This window comes from Macrobrachium nipponense, chromosome 26 (genome assembly GCF_015104395.2).
Source record: "Macrobrachium nipponense isolate FS-2020 chromosome 26, ASM1510439v2, whole genome shotgun sequence".
In the NCBI taxonomy this organism is placed as follows: Eukaryota; Metazoa; Arthropoda; class Malacostraca; order Decapoda; family Palaemonidae; genus Macrobrachium; species Macrobrachium nipponense.
In genome coordinates, this window is record NC_087215.1 from 72,976,665 (window position 1) to 72,993,895 (window position 17,231).

Sequence of the window (17,231 nt, forward strand, 5' to 3'; positions counted from 1 at the left end):
TTGCAGAACCAGTGAAGTTTTGGTGTCAAAATAGTTTTTTAATTCAGACTGGATATGTTGCAATATTTTGGTCTGTTTTCAAGAAAATGATTCCCGTAGGTGGGTTATGTGCCGTCAGCTGCACCTCATATGGTATACTGTAGGAATTGCTTAAGGTTCTTTGCAGCGTCCCTTCGGGCACTAACTGTAACCCTTTTGCTCCTTTTACTGTATCTCCGTTCATATTCTTCCATCTTAATTACTTGTCATCCTCTCTCCTAACAATTGATTCATAGTTCAACGTGTGAGGTTTTCCTCCCGTTACGCCTTTCAAACCTTTTTACTCGTAATTTCCCTTCCAGCGCTGAATGACCACAAGGATCCCAACGCTAGGCCTTTGGCCTAAATGTTATATTTCACTCCATTCCATTCTGGATGTAATGCAGAGTAAAGGATTAGGTCTACTGCAGAACCTGACCTACGACCGGACGCCGTGCCCTGACACCACTTTTGAATATCTGTGGAACACATCATTGCTAAATAATACAACAAAGCATGTGTTGTATTTTCTGTAGAGTAGTTTCCCCTTTAATTCCACCGCTATTTCGTTTTCTGAAAAGATATTGTCATAAGGCTTCATTTTCTATGACTCTTTCCATGAAACTTTCAGAGTAACTAAACTATTTGTCAAAAACGCTTGGAAACTGTTGCATAAGTAACAAAATATAAGATTATTTTGCAGATCACGCACATTACGCTTATCCCAATGGTAACGACATGAAGAACAGACACATTTATGAATTTACTATATTCCTGATTACTTTTTTTCGTTCCGAAAACGTTCATTCCCGAACGGAGAATGATGAAGGAAATTCCTTTCACTGGGTTCTGAGCAGGAATCAGATCATCACCAACGTCCATTTTTAAGACCTTTTCTATAGTAATACCGATCCAAAGCTGCTTTTGAAAAAATACATTTGATGTGATTACAGTTAACACTGCGATATGTTGCGATTATTTTTCAATACAACAATATTGGAATTGATTTTACATTTTCCTGAAAACCAAGCTGTTGGCTTGTGTGTTTTCCGTGTGTTGGTGGTGGACAAAGTTGACCTCTCCCAAAAATCCTGCATAATTAAACATTTTGATTCACTACTCAAGAATATAACTTCAAATCTGCATTGTATTTCGGTTCGGTTGCAACGCAACGTTGTTGCAATCAATGCAAAATTAGTTAAACTCACCTCTGTAGTTCTGAGGGTCAAATTGGATTATCATTGCCATATGTTGCAAGTTTGATTTCAACACATGTATATAGCAATTTATGCAAAGTTCACCAATTTACCGATGTTGTGGCTTTGAAGCTTGGTAAACGGTCAAAATGGGGTCACTTTCGGTACTTTATTACGAATTTGACCCCCAACAACAATAACATTGATGGTTGATGGAAATAGTTCAAAGGAATGTTTATTTAAATAAAAAAAAGAACATTGATCTTATTGATTTATTTAACGTATTGGTACACAATAAATTACATATATAGAATTTCTACAACAACGGAACAAGATATATGGCTGCAAGCACAATGCAAGCACAGGGAGTAATGCAACAGGAGCAAAACACACAGGACAGGAAAAAGCGAGATGATTATTGTCAAGAAAAAAGTCAGTAGTATTATTCATAGAGAATCTTGCGTAATTGGAATATATTGTCAATGAATTACCTACTTCTTTTTATGAACACCTGTTTCTACAGTAACAGGAGGAAGAAGTATTAGAAAAGGGTTGAATTCCTCAATGAAGCATTAGCATGGGCTGGAGAATTAGTTCTTTAGTTTCTATTGATCGACGGGAAAACTCTTAAGGAAAATGATTAGGAATTACTTTAAATAAACGTAAATAGTTTCAGATTCTTTTAACATATGAGAATGATTTTTTAAGGCCAACGCTGTTTATATCCAATAATTCTCTTTCCCACGTAAAATATATTTGAGTAGTTTTGTTGAAGAACATACACAGTCTGGAGATGAATTTTCAAAAACTCAAATAAAAATAAAAAATACAGGTTTTATTCTATACAAGTAAATATAGCTTTTTACCACGTAATCAGAATTTTGTTAGAACTACCGAAATCTTAAAATTAGTACTTTCAGTTCAGGTTTTATAAGTTTCATCTTTATTGAAAAATGAGAGATTTTTATTTTTGTTTATTTATGAAAGCAGGAACACTTCCAGCCATTTGGTGCTTAAGACGGAAAGAGCAAGGGAGTTAAAGCGGTTGGACAGCAAGATGGAAGAGAGGAAGTGGGAACAAAGGTCAAATAAAACTTTTTAAAAGTTGGCGCAGTTAAGGGCCGAAGGAACGCTGCAAAAAATCTTCAGTAATGCCGACACTGTACCACGTGAGGTGCGCCTGAGAGCATTAAGTCTTCCCTGTTTAAGTTCGGGGGTTTCCCAAAACTACGGGAAGATAGAATATTAATGAGTTATTTAAAATTCTCCAGAAAACAAGTTCATGTTAGTAGCTTGTGCGCTCGCGTAAGCACGTATAAAACAATTACATAAAGTTGTGTGCATATATTATATATATATATATATATATATATATATATATATATATTATATATATGTGTGTGTGTGTGTGTGTGTGCACAAGTATATTGGTTACGTTGGTAGTCAAAATAATAAATAAATATACACAACCACTAAGTCATAACAAAATAATTCACGAGAAATAAATAGAATTTCGTAACAAAGGATCTTATTGAACAATTTAGAAAACAATTAAAATAAGTTATATAAACTAATTCAATAAATAACTACATTTCAGTCTTTTAAGAGGTTATTTTCAAAGCATTGCTGCTTCCATTAATGATATTCATGATTTATTATGCATAATTTGCATTGAAATCTGTATTTTATGAATAATTGTCTAGAATTATTAATGATAATTCTCTGGTGTCTTTTGACACCGGCATAATAATAATAATAATAATAATAATAATAATAATAATAATAATAATAATAATAATAATAATAATAATAATAAATAAGAAATAAATATTAACAAGATGTGTCTGGTGTCTTCCGACACTGAAATGATAATAATAATAATAATAATAATAATAATAATAATAATAATAATAATAATAATAATAATAATAATAATAATAATAATAATAATAATAGTGTATTGGATTATTCATGAACGTAGCGCAAACTCATGGCAGAGGGAAAAAGCAAAAATAAGCTTATCTACACGTACGAAAGAAAGCCAAAATGATACGTAGATTTTTGCGTAAAAAAAAAAAAAATAAGAGACAGAATAATGCATGAATAAGACGAGAAATGTAAAATATAATTGTCTAAAAAAAAAAAGAACTTATCCTAATCTCATCTTGGGGCCCAATATGAACCAAAAAGGAGAAGACCCGATTATGATTTATCGGGCGTGGTTTAGAGACAGACACCTATTGAAAATACTCAGAACTGGAGCAAAATCGACTAATGCATTTTCTTTGTCATTTCACTACAAATACGACACTGTTTCGTCTCAGAGGAATCAAATATCTATAGCTTCCTCATCCAACCTTCAGGAAACTCATCAAGGCTGGAAAAATGATAAAATAAAGAGATAAAAGTTTTATGAAAGCAGGGTATAGGTAAGTGTGAATAACTAGAAAAATTATAAAAAAGATAAAGGTTTTAAGATAGCATGGTATAGGTAAGTGTGATAACTTGTAGAAAAAATGATAAAAAAAGAGATAAAGTTTTAAGAAAGCAGGGTATTGGTAGGTGTGAATAACTGTAGAAAAATGATAAAAAAAGACATGTTTTAAGAAAGCAGAGTATAGTTAAGTGTGAATAACTTTAGAAAAAAAAGATAAATCTTTTAAGAAAGCAGGGTATAGGTAAGTGTGAACAACTGTAGAAAAAAAAAATGCGTCAAAAGGCAAAGGAAAAAATAAGAAAAATAAAAGAAATTAAGAACTCACTCCTAAAAAAACTTACAGACAAAAATAAAACCAGTTTCCTGAAACAGATCACGAGTCGAATGAGCAAAGTGACATTCACCTCTCTCTCTCTCTCTCTCTCTCTCTCTCTCTCTCTCTCTCTCTCTCTAAACATTTTCGACCCGTAAACTGTTTCTGTTGCCTGCGTATGAGAGCTTTGAATCATTCCTACGTCTGACTAGCACCATTCGATGGCGAATTTGATAATACATATTATATATAAGTTAAGCTTTTCCTTGAAGAGGTTCATATGTCCATTTTCCTGCGCTAGTTGTAATGTTGATGAAGATAAAAATATTGAAATAAAACAGAAAATGTAATGAATTTTGGATTTGTTCGGATAAATATTGTGTTTTTTACACTGACATACCAAATATCAGCCCTCTAACTAAGGTTAAAGTTAGCCATGATCGTGCTTCAGGCAATACAACAACACAGGTCACCAAGGCCTGCTGTGAGTTTCATGGGCCGCGGCTCACAAGGCGTTTTTGAGAAATAAACACCAGATCAAATCAATATAGTCGCTATAAAAGATATATGTTTGTCGTTATTCTAAACCTCCTAATGTTTTTATTTTTACAGAGTCAAAATCCTAATTATCCATTTTCATTCAGTAACTTCCAAACATGGAAGAAGCATCTGTCATACACCCGGCAACAAGTTACATTAATATTTACAACTACACTGAAGCAGTATTCATGTCTGTGCATAATTCATAATTACATATAGGTTTCCCAACGTGAGTTCTCGCCTGGGAATTTTAAATCCCTTTGAATTATATAAAAAAAAACGAATATATTAGATTAAGTGCTTGCTCTTCATATAAAACTAATTAGCTTTAAGGGTTATATATATATATATATATATATATATATATATATATATATATATATATATATATATATATATATATATATATATATATATCTATATATATATACTATATATGTATATATATTATATATTTACATATATATATATATATATATATATATATATATATAATATATATATATATATATATCTATATATATATATATTATATATATATGTATATATATATATATATATATATATATATATATATATATATATATAATATATATATATATATACATACATATATAGATATATATATATATATATATATATATATATATCATATGTATATGTATATATATATATATATATCTTATATATAATATTATATTATTATTGTATATTATAATCATATATATATATATCATTACCTACATATATATATACTATAATATATATATATATTATATATATATATATATCTATATATATGTATTATGAGTTTAAGTGTCGTACAAAAATAAAAATGGGCTCTTCTATACACAAATATATAAAAAGAAAAAGAATTTGAATGAGCTTGATCCTAGTGTAACACTCATAGGACTATGTACAGTTGTTGTTTTACATGTAGATTTAGCTGGCCTTATGCCAGCATGGGCTCTTGCTCATAGAGCAGCCCGTACAATTACTAAGGCAGCTCGTCAGAGTCAAGGAATACGAAATGAAACTGAAGTGAAACATGAAACACGATTGAATGAAACGCATCGTGTTTTTCAAACAGCTGATTAAAACGTGTGAAACTCGTTGGAATTTACCTCCACGTTTGATTTCTCTGTTAAATTAATAATTCTCAATTTATTAAATGCAAATTTTTTTTCGAGTTGATTAGCATACCTGTCTTCGTTGGGGAAAAAAATAACAATTTAACCCTCATTTTCGCAGATTCTTTTTTTTCTCCCCAGCCGAAACAACCTCGTTAAAACGAACCTTAAGAGTACAGTATAAATCACCATATATATATATCTAACGAGCATTCATGAGCGTTATTTCCTTTCGTATTTCGTGCTCTCGGGAATTTCGTAGATGAAGGCGTTCAGGGAGTAGAACCTGTCGGCGTGGTCGCACGAGAAGTTGTACCACCAGTCGCACACGAAGTACTGCTGGTTGAAGATGGTTCCGTTGGGGCAAAGGAACGAGTCCTGCCGCCCGTCCTCCTGGCAGATGTGGAAGGTCTGCAACAGAGAAGTGGAATGTGAGTGGAATGCTAGTGGAAGGACAGTGTAGTGCCAGTGGAATGCTAGTGGAATGTCAGTGGAATGTGAGTGGAATGTGAATGGAATGCTAGTGGATTGTAAGTGGAATGTCAGTGGAATGCTAGTGGAATGTCAGTGGAATGTCAGTGGAATGTCAGTGGAATGTGAATGGAATGCTAGTGGATTGTAAGTGGAATGTCAGTGGAATGCTAGTGGAATATCAGTGGAATGTCAGTGGAATGTGAATGGAATGCTAGTGGATTGTAAGTGGAATGTCAGTGGAGTGCCAGTGGAATGCTAGTGGAATGTGAGTGGAATGCTATTGGAATGTAAGTGGAGTGTCAGCGGAATGCTAGTAGAATGTCAGTGGGATGTCAGTGGAGTGTCAGTGGAATGGCAGTTAAATGTCAGCGGAATATCAGTGAAATATTAATGGATTGTGAGTGGAATGTGAGTGGAATGCTAATGAAATGTTAGTGGAATGTCAGCGAAATGTCACTTGAGTGTGAGTGGAATGTCAGTGGAATACTATTGGAATGCCAGTGGAATGTGAGTGGAATGTCAATGGGAGTGGAATGTGAGTGGTCGTTGGAATAATTAGGTAAGCAGAATGGTTGGGGAAGTGATTGGAATATCTACATACATCCGATGGAATGTCTGAAAAAAGAAAGGAATGATAGCCTTACATGGAATGAACAGACAACTAATTGAATGATAAAGGGGAACGGTATATCTAAGAACGTAACAAGTCTGAAGAGGAATGAAATTTTACCACTGAGTGGAATGTCTGGAATCGAAATGGAATGTTACTGTGAATAGAATGTCTGGGAAAGCGATGATATATTTACATGGAATGGAATTTTGTGGAGGACAGAAAGCCTGGAAAAGGAATGAAATATGAGTGCTGATTGGAATGTCTGTAAAAGGAGTGGATTCTCAGCATTTCGTGGAATGTCTGTTAAAGGAATGAGTGGAAAATGAAAGGAGTGATAGCTATGAATACAATGTCTAGTAAAGGAGGAGGTCTGAGGGAGAAATGAAATATTATCGCTTAGGGGGATGTCTGGAAGTAAATGGAAAATCAGCGATGACTGGAATCTGGAAACGTGATGAAGTCTTCGCATGGAACAGAATGTCATGGAAAGTGGAACGTCTGGAAAAGGAATGGAATATTATGTAGAATGAAATGGCCATGAAAGAAGAATGCGTGGAAAGGGGAACAAAATGAGAAGTTCATAAATCTACAAAATAAAAATGGAAATTTTAACCCTGGAAGAAATGTCTGGAAAAGGACTGGAATTTCCATGAAAAAATTACCTGGCACCGAGACTCTGTGTCAGCGTAGAGCCCCGGATGCTCCTGCGCGGAGCAGGTGAACGACGTATCCGGAATATTTCTGAAGTTGGGGTAGTCTACTCCAGCTTCCCCTGGAATGGCCTCCTCGTCGTATTCCAGCGGAACGTAGATGTTTGCGTCTGGAAGGTTCCAGGAAATGAATATTCGAACAAAATTTAGGAAAGTCATATTCTGCAGCTTTTTATTTAGATGCTTTTATATTTACGTTGTTTATATTTTCACCAATAAGCCTAGAAATGAACTCTGGTTTTAAAGAAATGAATCACTTGAATTTGGCGATGGTAAAGAATTTATTGGGTTGTAAATATAACCACTGATTACCTGATGGAACGAAATCACTAATTACCTGATTGAACGAAATCTGGTTGCGCTGGAGCTGTAACTGTGGTAGTAGCGCCCCTGTTGTGGAAGAGCGAAGATGGCGCCCTATACGCTTTAGTCGAGGTACGGTACACCGGAGAGTCACTAGGACTATTGGTCACGGCTGTTAGATACTGCCGTCTCGGGGCGCTACCCTGGGACGCTCTGTCCCCAAACGACCTAGAACTAGCACTAGGACTAGGACTAGTGGCCTTGGTAGTAGTAGGGGCTGCCGGCGTGGTGGAGGACACTGTGGGCGGCGTGGGCGTGCGGTAGGTCGATTTTGGGGCGCCAGTTGGTCTGCGAGATGGAGATGATGAGCGACTCGAAGTCGTCTTGGAGATTCTGGAGGACTCGAAAGCCTGCGGCCTCCTCGAGGCCAATCTATCGGGTCTGCCATAAGTCTGCTTCGGGGGTTGGGGGGCGGCCGTGGTCGTTGTTGTTGTTGTTGTAGTGGATGGGAGGGAGATCCTCGTGGTCGCCTTGGAAGCGATACGGTTCGGGCTACGGGTTGAGGGCCTCTGGCTCGGGGTCTTGTAGGAATTCGGGGGAGTCGGAGCAGTCGAAATGGCCGTGGGGGCTGGGGTAGGAATGGGAGTATATGCTGGTCTGAGTTTCACATTCTTGTTAGGGATGCCGGAGAGCGCTGCAGGGGTAGGGGAAGCTCTGGTAGTAGGGGCTCTTGTTGTTGTAGGAGCTGGGGTTGTAGTTGTTGTTGTTGTTGTTGTAGTGGTTGTTTTGGCTGTGGTGGGTAGGGGAGCGGGTGTGGTATAACGGGCAGGAACTCTGTTGGATGGTCGGCTTGGGGCCTCTGATGGCTCCGATGGGGATGACAGAGCCAAAGTCGAAGGTTCTCTCACTCCGTGAGACTGTCTGCTTACAGTAGCTAAGTTCTGGAGGGCCTGTGGAATACGCCATTATTATAACAAGAAATAATGCATTATCATAACCAGAAATTATGCTTAAACTGTGAAGGAATCAAAGGTTTTTCGAGTCTAAAACATCATTACGTCATTATACTAAACATGTGGTTGCTAGAGATTAATTCGTAGGGATCTGACTCTTATCTGATACAGCCAAACAAGCGGTATAGTCAGCATTTTTTTATTCCATAAGGAGATTTCTGTTTCAATGCACTAAGCCAGTTTCAACCTGATTAGAGATGAAATACGTAAACATAAAATTATATAATATAGTAGACTCACATCAGCCGTGCATTTGATGTCTAGGCCAGTCCCGTACGACGCTCCTGATTGGCTGTTGATAAGCCAATGACAGGGCTGGAAACTCCCAGTCTCTCTCGAGAGTTCACATAGGCAGGATGTATGTATCATTTCTCCTGAGGTATATGTCTTTCAGGAGAGGTGGAACATACATCCTGCCTATGAGAACTCATGAGAGAGACTGAGAGTTCCCAGCCCCGTGATTGGCTTATCAACAGCCAATCAGGAGCGTCGTAAGGATCTGGCCTAGACGTCAAATGCACCGTTGATGTGAATCTACTATAATAAAGTACAAACCAAAGGAAGTTCACATTCGAGAATAGAATATTTGTCTTTTATTCTCGAGTGTGAACTTTCTGTGATTTAGCTACAAATTATTAGTACTTATCATAATCATGTGTGCAAACTTCCTATTCACATAACATTACAAGCAATTAAATATGTAAGTTATATGTTCTGTACACTGAGAATTGAATTACACATTGATTTGATAATTAGGCTTAGTTACACCTGACTGATCCCACATCTATCAACATTAAAGGCTAACGCCTTTGCAGAAGTAAAATACACTCATAAATACACATATATACAGCCACTCACACACGACCACATATACATACACACGTACACACACGCACACACACATATATATATGTGTGTGCGTGTGTGTGTATGTATGTATAGGAAGCACCTTCACAAATACCTTACCTTACTGATCTTACCTATAGGATGTTTCGCCTTCATACGCAGCTGAGGTGGGAACGGCGCACTGCCTTTGAAAACCCGGTAGAATAGTGCATTCCATTTCGTACTACGAACATTACGTTTCATAACAAAAGCTTTTTACCAGCCTAATTTCAAACACCGTTCTATCTCAGAACCTCACAAGTATGAAGTGAGGCACCTTTTCCTTATGTATGTGATCATGCTTCATTTTGCCTATTTTGAAATCAGTTTCCTTTTTATTACCCAAAAGTTTCATAATAAAGCAGCTTAGGTTAATTTCTCTAATTTATAAGTAATCAGGAAACTAGGTTTTATTAAGATGATACTCTGGTTTGTTAAATGCTTTGGAAAAATATCAAGATAAATATATCTATCACACGGCTGACTTTACAAAGGTAAGGAAAGCAAATGAATGAGGCTTATTCAAAATGAGAAACTCCTAAATTGGGAAAGTGAATTAGCATTCGCAAATATGATATGATAGCGAGCTGGGAACGCCTTATCTAGGGAGAATATATATATATATATATATATATATATATATATATATATATATAATATATATATCATATATTACAATATATAAATATATTATATATATATATATATATATTATATATATATATATATATATATATATAATATATATATATATATATACATACATAATATAGATATATATATATATATATATATATATATACATTATACATATATAGATAAATAGATATAGACAGACAGAGAGACAGATAGTTTAATAGATAACTCGGTTAACTGAAACTATGCATTCTAATTAATGACCCTGTTTTAGAGGGAATTAACACCTGTAACATGGTTGAATTGCAACTTACGAGTACAAAAGCATGAAATAAATAAAAACGAGATATTTCAGCATGATTTATTACAATACACATACTACTTCTAATCCCTGTTGGTAATCAACTAGCAAGAACAGCAAACAAACAAAAAGTAAAACAAAACAAAAAAATGTAAAAAAAAATGCATTGTTTTATTTAGCCAAAAAAAATATAACCTGCCAAAAAATTAATTATTTATTGTTTTTAATACAAAAAATAAAAAATGAAAAAAAAATTATATATAAAAAATTCAGTTTTTAATAGAAGAAAAATAAGCCCCAAAAATAAAAACTTTATTGTTTTTTGTTTTCAATACGAGCAATGTAAGATATATAAAAGTCATTATTTTGTTTTGTTTTTAGTAAAAGATAAACATAAAAAATAATTTTTAGAATTTACAGTTTTTTGTTTTTATTACAAAGAATAAACTTTTCAATTAAAAAAATTATTTAAAAAATTCATTGTTTTTTCTTTTCAACAGGCTTACTCGTCATTACCTGAGCTCCGAAATTTTCGCTCTCCCGGTCTATCAACGCAATGATTTCGCTGATGTCCCCGTGGTCGTGGCCATGCCCTTCGTCGGAGTGCTCGTGCGATCCCGGGGATTGGGTGTGGTCGTCTAAGTAGTAGTAGGAGTCGGTGAGGTAGGATGGGCCTGGAGGTTCAGTGATGGCCTGGAGAAGAAGAAGTGGCAGATTGGTTAGAGAATCTTTGTCCCAGACAGTGAACCGAGAGCATTTGCTGGTAATTGGTTTGAGGATTATTGTCCCAGAAAGAGATCCGAGAGCATTAGCTGGAAATTGGTTAGAGAATCTTTGTTCCAAACAGTGATCCGAGAGCATTTGCTGGAAATTGGTTTGAGAATTATTGTCCCAGACAGAGAACCGAGAGCATTAGCTGGAAATTGGTTTGAGAATTTTTGTCCCAGAAAGATAACCGAGAGCATTAGCTGGAAATTGGTTAGAGAATTTTTGTTCCAGACAGAGAACCGAGAGCATTTGCTGGAAATTGGTTAGAGAATCTTTGTCCCAGACAGTAAACCGAGAGCATTTGCTGGAAATTTTCGCTTACTCGCCTACAAACTACTTTGCTGTTGTTGTTGTTGTTGTTATCGATGTTGTTATTATTGTTGTTCATGTCAGGGCTAGGAAATGTCTAAGGTAGAGCCTTAAAAATGTCTGAAATAGGTGTTTCGTCTTGAGTTAAAGATACAGGGATTTTAGGATAGGATATTTTTTTTTATTTATCAGTATGAAAATGTAGAAAATAAATAATGTGCATGTTAAACATTACAGAAAAATTTTTACTAACAAAATATAGCGTATTTATTTTAATTTCCGTTGATGGAACAAGGCTCCTTTTGACCATAGATTTTATCACGTTTTAATTCGCGTTAAGTTAGGAATATAACGTTTACAACTTATGCGTGAGAGGAAAATCTTGCATGCATCCCGAGTAAGCTGGAGGTCGCATCACGCCTTGTTTACGATACTTTCAAGTATTACGGTGATGACAGTAAAATTCTAATTAGAAACTAAGCAGGAGACTAAGAGGGTTGGTTAGGGAACTATTTTCCTGGATAGTGAACCGAAAACATATGCTAGAATTTTTTTCGATACTTTCGAGATGGATTGAAGACAGAATGACAGTAAAACTTTGATTAGAAGGTAATTAAGGATTTTGCATTAGCTTCAAGAAGAAGAAGAAGAAGAAGAAGAAGAAGAAGAAGAAGAATTGTCCAAGACAGTGAACCAAGAGTATTTGCTAAATAATTTTTACGCTATTTTCAAAAAGGATTATGGTCAGAATGACAGTAAAATTTCAATATGACAGTAAATTATTAATAAGAAACGATTTAAGTGTTTCGTACTAAAGTAGATCCACATCAACCGTGCATTTGATGTCTAGGCCAGTCCCGTAGAACGCTCCTGATTGGCTGTTAATAAGCCAATGATAGGGCTGGAAACTCTCAGCTTCTCTCGAGAGTTCACATGGGTAGGTCCTATGTTCCACCTCTTCTGAGGTATATGCCTTTCAGGAGAGGTGGAACATACATCCTGCCTATGTGAACTCGAGAGAGAGACTAAGAGTTTCCAGCCCCGTGATTGGCTTATTAACAGCCAATCAGGAGCTTCGTAAGGGACTGGCCTAGATATCAAATGCAAGGTTGATGTGAGTCTACTATAGTCTGAAGAAGAATATCTAAAGAATTACTGTCCAAGACAGTGAAACTAGAGCATTTGGTAGAAATCTTTTATTTTTGAGCAACTTTCCAGAGAGTGATCAAACTGCCATTGAAAATCCTTTTAGATTTTGGTACTCTCATTTTAATTCAGATTTTCACAAGACAATTTGAGCGAAATGACGAAATGAAATAAAATGAAATGAAGCGAAATTTTTGGCTTCATTTCCATTGCGAAAGGATTCCTAACCGATCCTGGGATCGAGGTGACCGAGGAGCCCTTCCTCCCACCTACCTCCTGAGCAACGTGACTGAGGACGCCCCCTGGATTTATGGGTAATTTATCGGTCGTGGTGGTGGGCTTCGCCGTCGTCACTGGCATGTCCAGTTTCTTTCCAGTTCTGTCGCCTCTTGGATGGAAGGCGCCTCCCTCGATCTTGATTCCGAAGTCCTGGAAAGGAAAAGCAGAGGCATTTCTAGTATGAAGGATCTTTTATTTTTCTTATGATATTTTGTATCGTCACCAGGTGTCTGTGTCACATTTTAAGATCTCAAAGGGATACGATAATTCTGATCTTAGTTTTGGAGGGTTGGAGGTGAAATGAGACAATGTTACTCAATGAGCTAATATGATTCTCCTTATAGTTTGACGGAGCTGGAAAAGAAATGAGATATAGTTACTCAAAGAAGTACTATAATTTTAATATTAGTTTGGAAGGGATGGCAGTGAAATGGTCCAATGTCACTCCAAGAGCTACAATAATTCTAATCTCAGTTTGGAAGGGTTGCAAGTTGAAATGAAACCAACTGAGACAATGTTACTCAAAGAGGCACTATATCATTTTCATCTTAGATTGGAAGGCTGGAAGTGAGAAGCTGGAAAACGTGGAAGGAAAGTGAGCAAAGAGAACTGATGGGAAACAAATTGCAAATCAACTGGGGCATATGAAGGCATCTTGTGTTGAGCCTACAGTGGACCGTAAAGATCTGATGCAATCCGCACTGTTCTGTTAACCCGGTGATCACCATATCATTCCCAGTGGAACATAAGGCGTACATTAAATAGTAAATTATATATCAATAAGTACTGGAATACTACTTTCATATTCTTAAATAAAAAAGAAACAAATTCGAGATATACAGTTAGGCTCTCATCAAGCAAAATCTCAATCAGTGTTAAAATTCTTTTCGTAAAATTATTTATTAGTAGCATACTATTTTCATAATATTGAGAAAAATAAACAATTATACTAAAACTCTGATAAAAGAACTCAATCAGTTTTGAATTTTTCTCCGTGAACTTGCTTATTAATTAGATTCTATTTTCTTATTGTCAAACAAGTTAGAAAAAAAAATCGAGAAATACACTAAGGTTCTGATAAAAAAGAAGAAACTTCCCATCAAGTCTCAGCTTGTTCAGTAAGATTACGTATTAATTAGATACTAGTTTCATATTTCACAAAACCCCTGATAAAAACGGCAAAGCTTTCATTCAGTTTTTAAAGTTTTTTTTTGTAAACTTATTAATTAGACAGAGGCATCAACAAGAACACTATAAAAGTTACCTTGAAATCTTCGGGCAAAATTGGGAAGTAAACAGGAGATTTCTCTTGTAGTGAAGCCACGGGTCCTTCGTTGCCAGTGGCCACGCCCAGCAGGGCACATATAGCTGTAGAAATAACAGAAAATATTAGAATGATGTGTGTTTACTCTAGGGGGCAGACCACATACAGCTATAGAAACAGTAGAACATATTAGAATGAAAGTGAGTGCTCATGCGTTCAATGTGTATGTAGTTTGTGTGCATGCGTGCGTGTGTGTGTACTTGTGGGAGATTTTGAGATCTTAATATAATACAGTAAGGAACAGAAAGTATATTACAAAGAGCAAGAGTGTTATTATTATTATTATTATTATTATTATTATTATTATTATTATTATTATTATTATTATTATTATTATTATTCAGAAGATGAACCCTGTTCATATGGAACAAGCCCACCATAAGAGCCACTGACTTGAAATTCTTTAAGATTCCAAAGATTATGGAGTTCATTAGGAATAAGTAAGAGGAGATAAAGGAAAATGCAGAAAGAAGATACCCCACTTATTTAAAAAAATTAACAAATTAATAAATAGATAAAAATATATGAAAATGCAAGGTGAATAGTGTTAGGATGGAACTGACAAACTCTAAATATATTTAAACAGACCACTCTCAGTCATATCCAGGTAAACATTGCTCCAGTATAATTTGAGTAAACTTCCAGCTTAATGTGTAGCATTTAACTACAGAAAATTGCTATAATAGCTCATTTTCGTGATTCAAGCTAATGAGAAAAAAAGGCTTCAGTGTCAAAATGCCAAGAAATTAGGTATAATTTGCTTACCCAATTTTTTTTAAACTTTTACTTTCTTCTTCTAATTTGTTATTAATTGTAAGATCATTTTTCAGGTACTGGTAAGAGTGGATTATGAGCATCAGCTCGAGTTATGCATTTGAGTCTTCCAAACTGATATAAAGATGAGGGGGGGTGGGGCGGGGGAGTTCAGAGCTAAATCCTTCAGTACTGATCGAGTTGAATCGAAGCCCATAGCCATATTAGCAGATGAGTACGCCGGGCTATCTTGAGGTTAAAGGTTGATTTTAAATTGTCTAATCAGTAATGATAAAAAATATAACCCATTCATTTCACAACGCTGTGAATAAGACAATTCTCAGAAATAAGTTAAACAAGACAATTCTTAGAAACGAGTAAAGCAAAACAATTCTCTGAAATTAGTAAAATAAGACGATTCTCAGAAATAAGTAAGACAAGACAACTCTCAGAAACAAGCAAAATAAGAAAATTCTGAGAAATAAGTAAAGTAAGACAATTCTCAGAAACAAGCAAAACAAGTCAATTCTTAGAAATAAGTAAAACAAAGTAATTCTTAAAAAAAGCAAAACAAGTCGATCCTTAGAAATGAGCAAAATAAGACAATTCTCAGAAATTAGTAAATCAAGATAATTCTCAGAAATACGTAAAACAGGAATGATAATGCACATAAAAACACGTCTTCGTAAGTTCTCAAAAATCTGTTAAAGAGGAATATTAAGCCATTAAAGGAATTCTTTTCGCATAACTGCGATTTCAAGCTAATTCGTTATAAAAAATTTGACATATTGATAGTTTCATAATGTTGTTAATATTTTAATTTGATTAAAACATTATCTTTTCGACTGTGACTTCATGTAGTAACACATTTACCACGGCTGTGAGCTAATTGCATTGGACTCTAGGCATCTGACTGACTGAATGGTTTTCATGACCTGGCGTTGCAGAATCTATGGTCATTGATGCCTCCTTCTCCGAAGGAAGTAAAATGTTAAGTCACTGAAGAGAGACTCAGGTGGAAAGCAACACACAAACACATACACAAATGTACTCACACACCCCCCTAAGCTATCTTTTTTTATCACATAATCAAGCTATTTTTTTATTATTACTTCGGTTGCGAAGATAGAGGAAATAAAATCGGCATTGAAAGTTTTTCCTATAACCGGAAACACGTGAATCCAGGTCGATGGTGGTTACCTTCAGCGGTTGTCTTAGACTGACATTTCTGCGGTTTAAAAGGAAATCTCTTCGACGAGATTCCCGAGTGTTAATCGATGCAGACATATTTGTCTGTGGATGAGGTCCACGTGAACGGCTTGGGGCCATTCTAATATACCTGGGGTGGGGGAGGGGGGTAGGTATGATACCAATTCAACCACAACCAGAGACGGAATCGATGTCTCTTAATCACTGATATGACTTTGACGTCTACGAAAACCATTCTCAAAGAAAATGGCAGTGAAGTCGATATCAAAAAGTCTGCCTACGTACGAAATTGAAACTCTTAGCTTGAGGCTAAGGAAATAACAGTTTCCAAGAATCTGTTATTTACGTATCCATTACACACTTCCTGTACACCTCAAAATTTCTATATTCTATAGCTGAGGAATATGGCTACGAACGTCTTTCTTTTAGTTTTTATATCTTCAGCTGAAAACTTTTGTGAACAGTAGACAGACTATAGACCCAAGATGGCTCCAAGGGGAAATCAGCCTACAGAGAGAGAGAGAGAGAGAGAGAGAGAAAGTCATAGGAAAAGGTGACGAATTAAGCAAATATTGAGGAAATAAAAAATAAAATCGATACACCTGAAATTCAGGCGACTTCAGCAGGGAGCACGGAATGAATTTGAGTGGCAGATCGTTCAAAGAAAGCGGTTGAACAAAGTTATAGAATCCTATAAGACTAATATATATATATATATATATATATATATATATATATATATATATATATATATATATATATAATCAAGAAAATTAAACGAAATAAGAAAATGGTCATTTCGCAATCACTTCCACATCGTTACCTTCACGTGAGCGCTAAGAGGGTCTGCCCAATCATGCATGGCAACCTGATG

The 17,231-nt window shown here is 35.4% G+C and overlaps 1 protein-coding gene across 3 annotated transcripts in view; it reads right to left on the reverse strand.

Moving 5' to 3' along the window:
- Positions 1 to 5,316: 5,316 nt before the first annotated feature.
- The window catches only part of LOC135200422 (mucin-2-like), a 234,632-nt gene continuing 222,717 nt past the window's right edge, over positions 5,317 to 17,231 (reverse strand). For all 3 annotated transcript variants that reach the window (XM_064229054.1, XM_064229055.1, XM_064229053.1), the window contains 6 exons: positions 14,336 to 14,439; positions 13,066 to 13,221; positions 11,086 to 11,262; positions 7,769 to 8,684; positions 7,384 to 7,541; positions 5,317 to 6,045 (listed from right to left, as the gene is read on the reverse strand). In XM_064229054.1, coding sequence (XP_064085124.1) covers positions 5,857 to 6,045; positions 7,384 to 7,541; positions 7,769 to 8,684; positions 11,086 to 11,262; positions 13,066 to 13,221; positions 14,336 to 14,439 — 1,700 coding nt within the window. In that variant the 3' untranslated portion in view covers positions 5,317 to 5,856. The remainder of the gene's footprint in view (positions 6,046 to 7,383; positions 7,542 to 7,768; positions 8,685 to 11,085; positions 11,263 to 13,065; positions 13,222 to 14,335; positions 14,440 to 17,231) is intronic.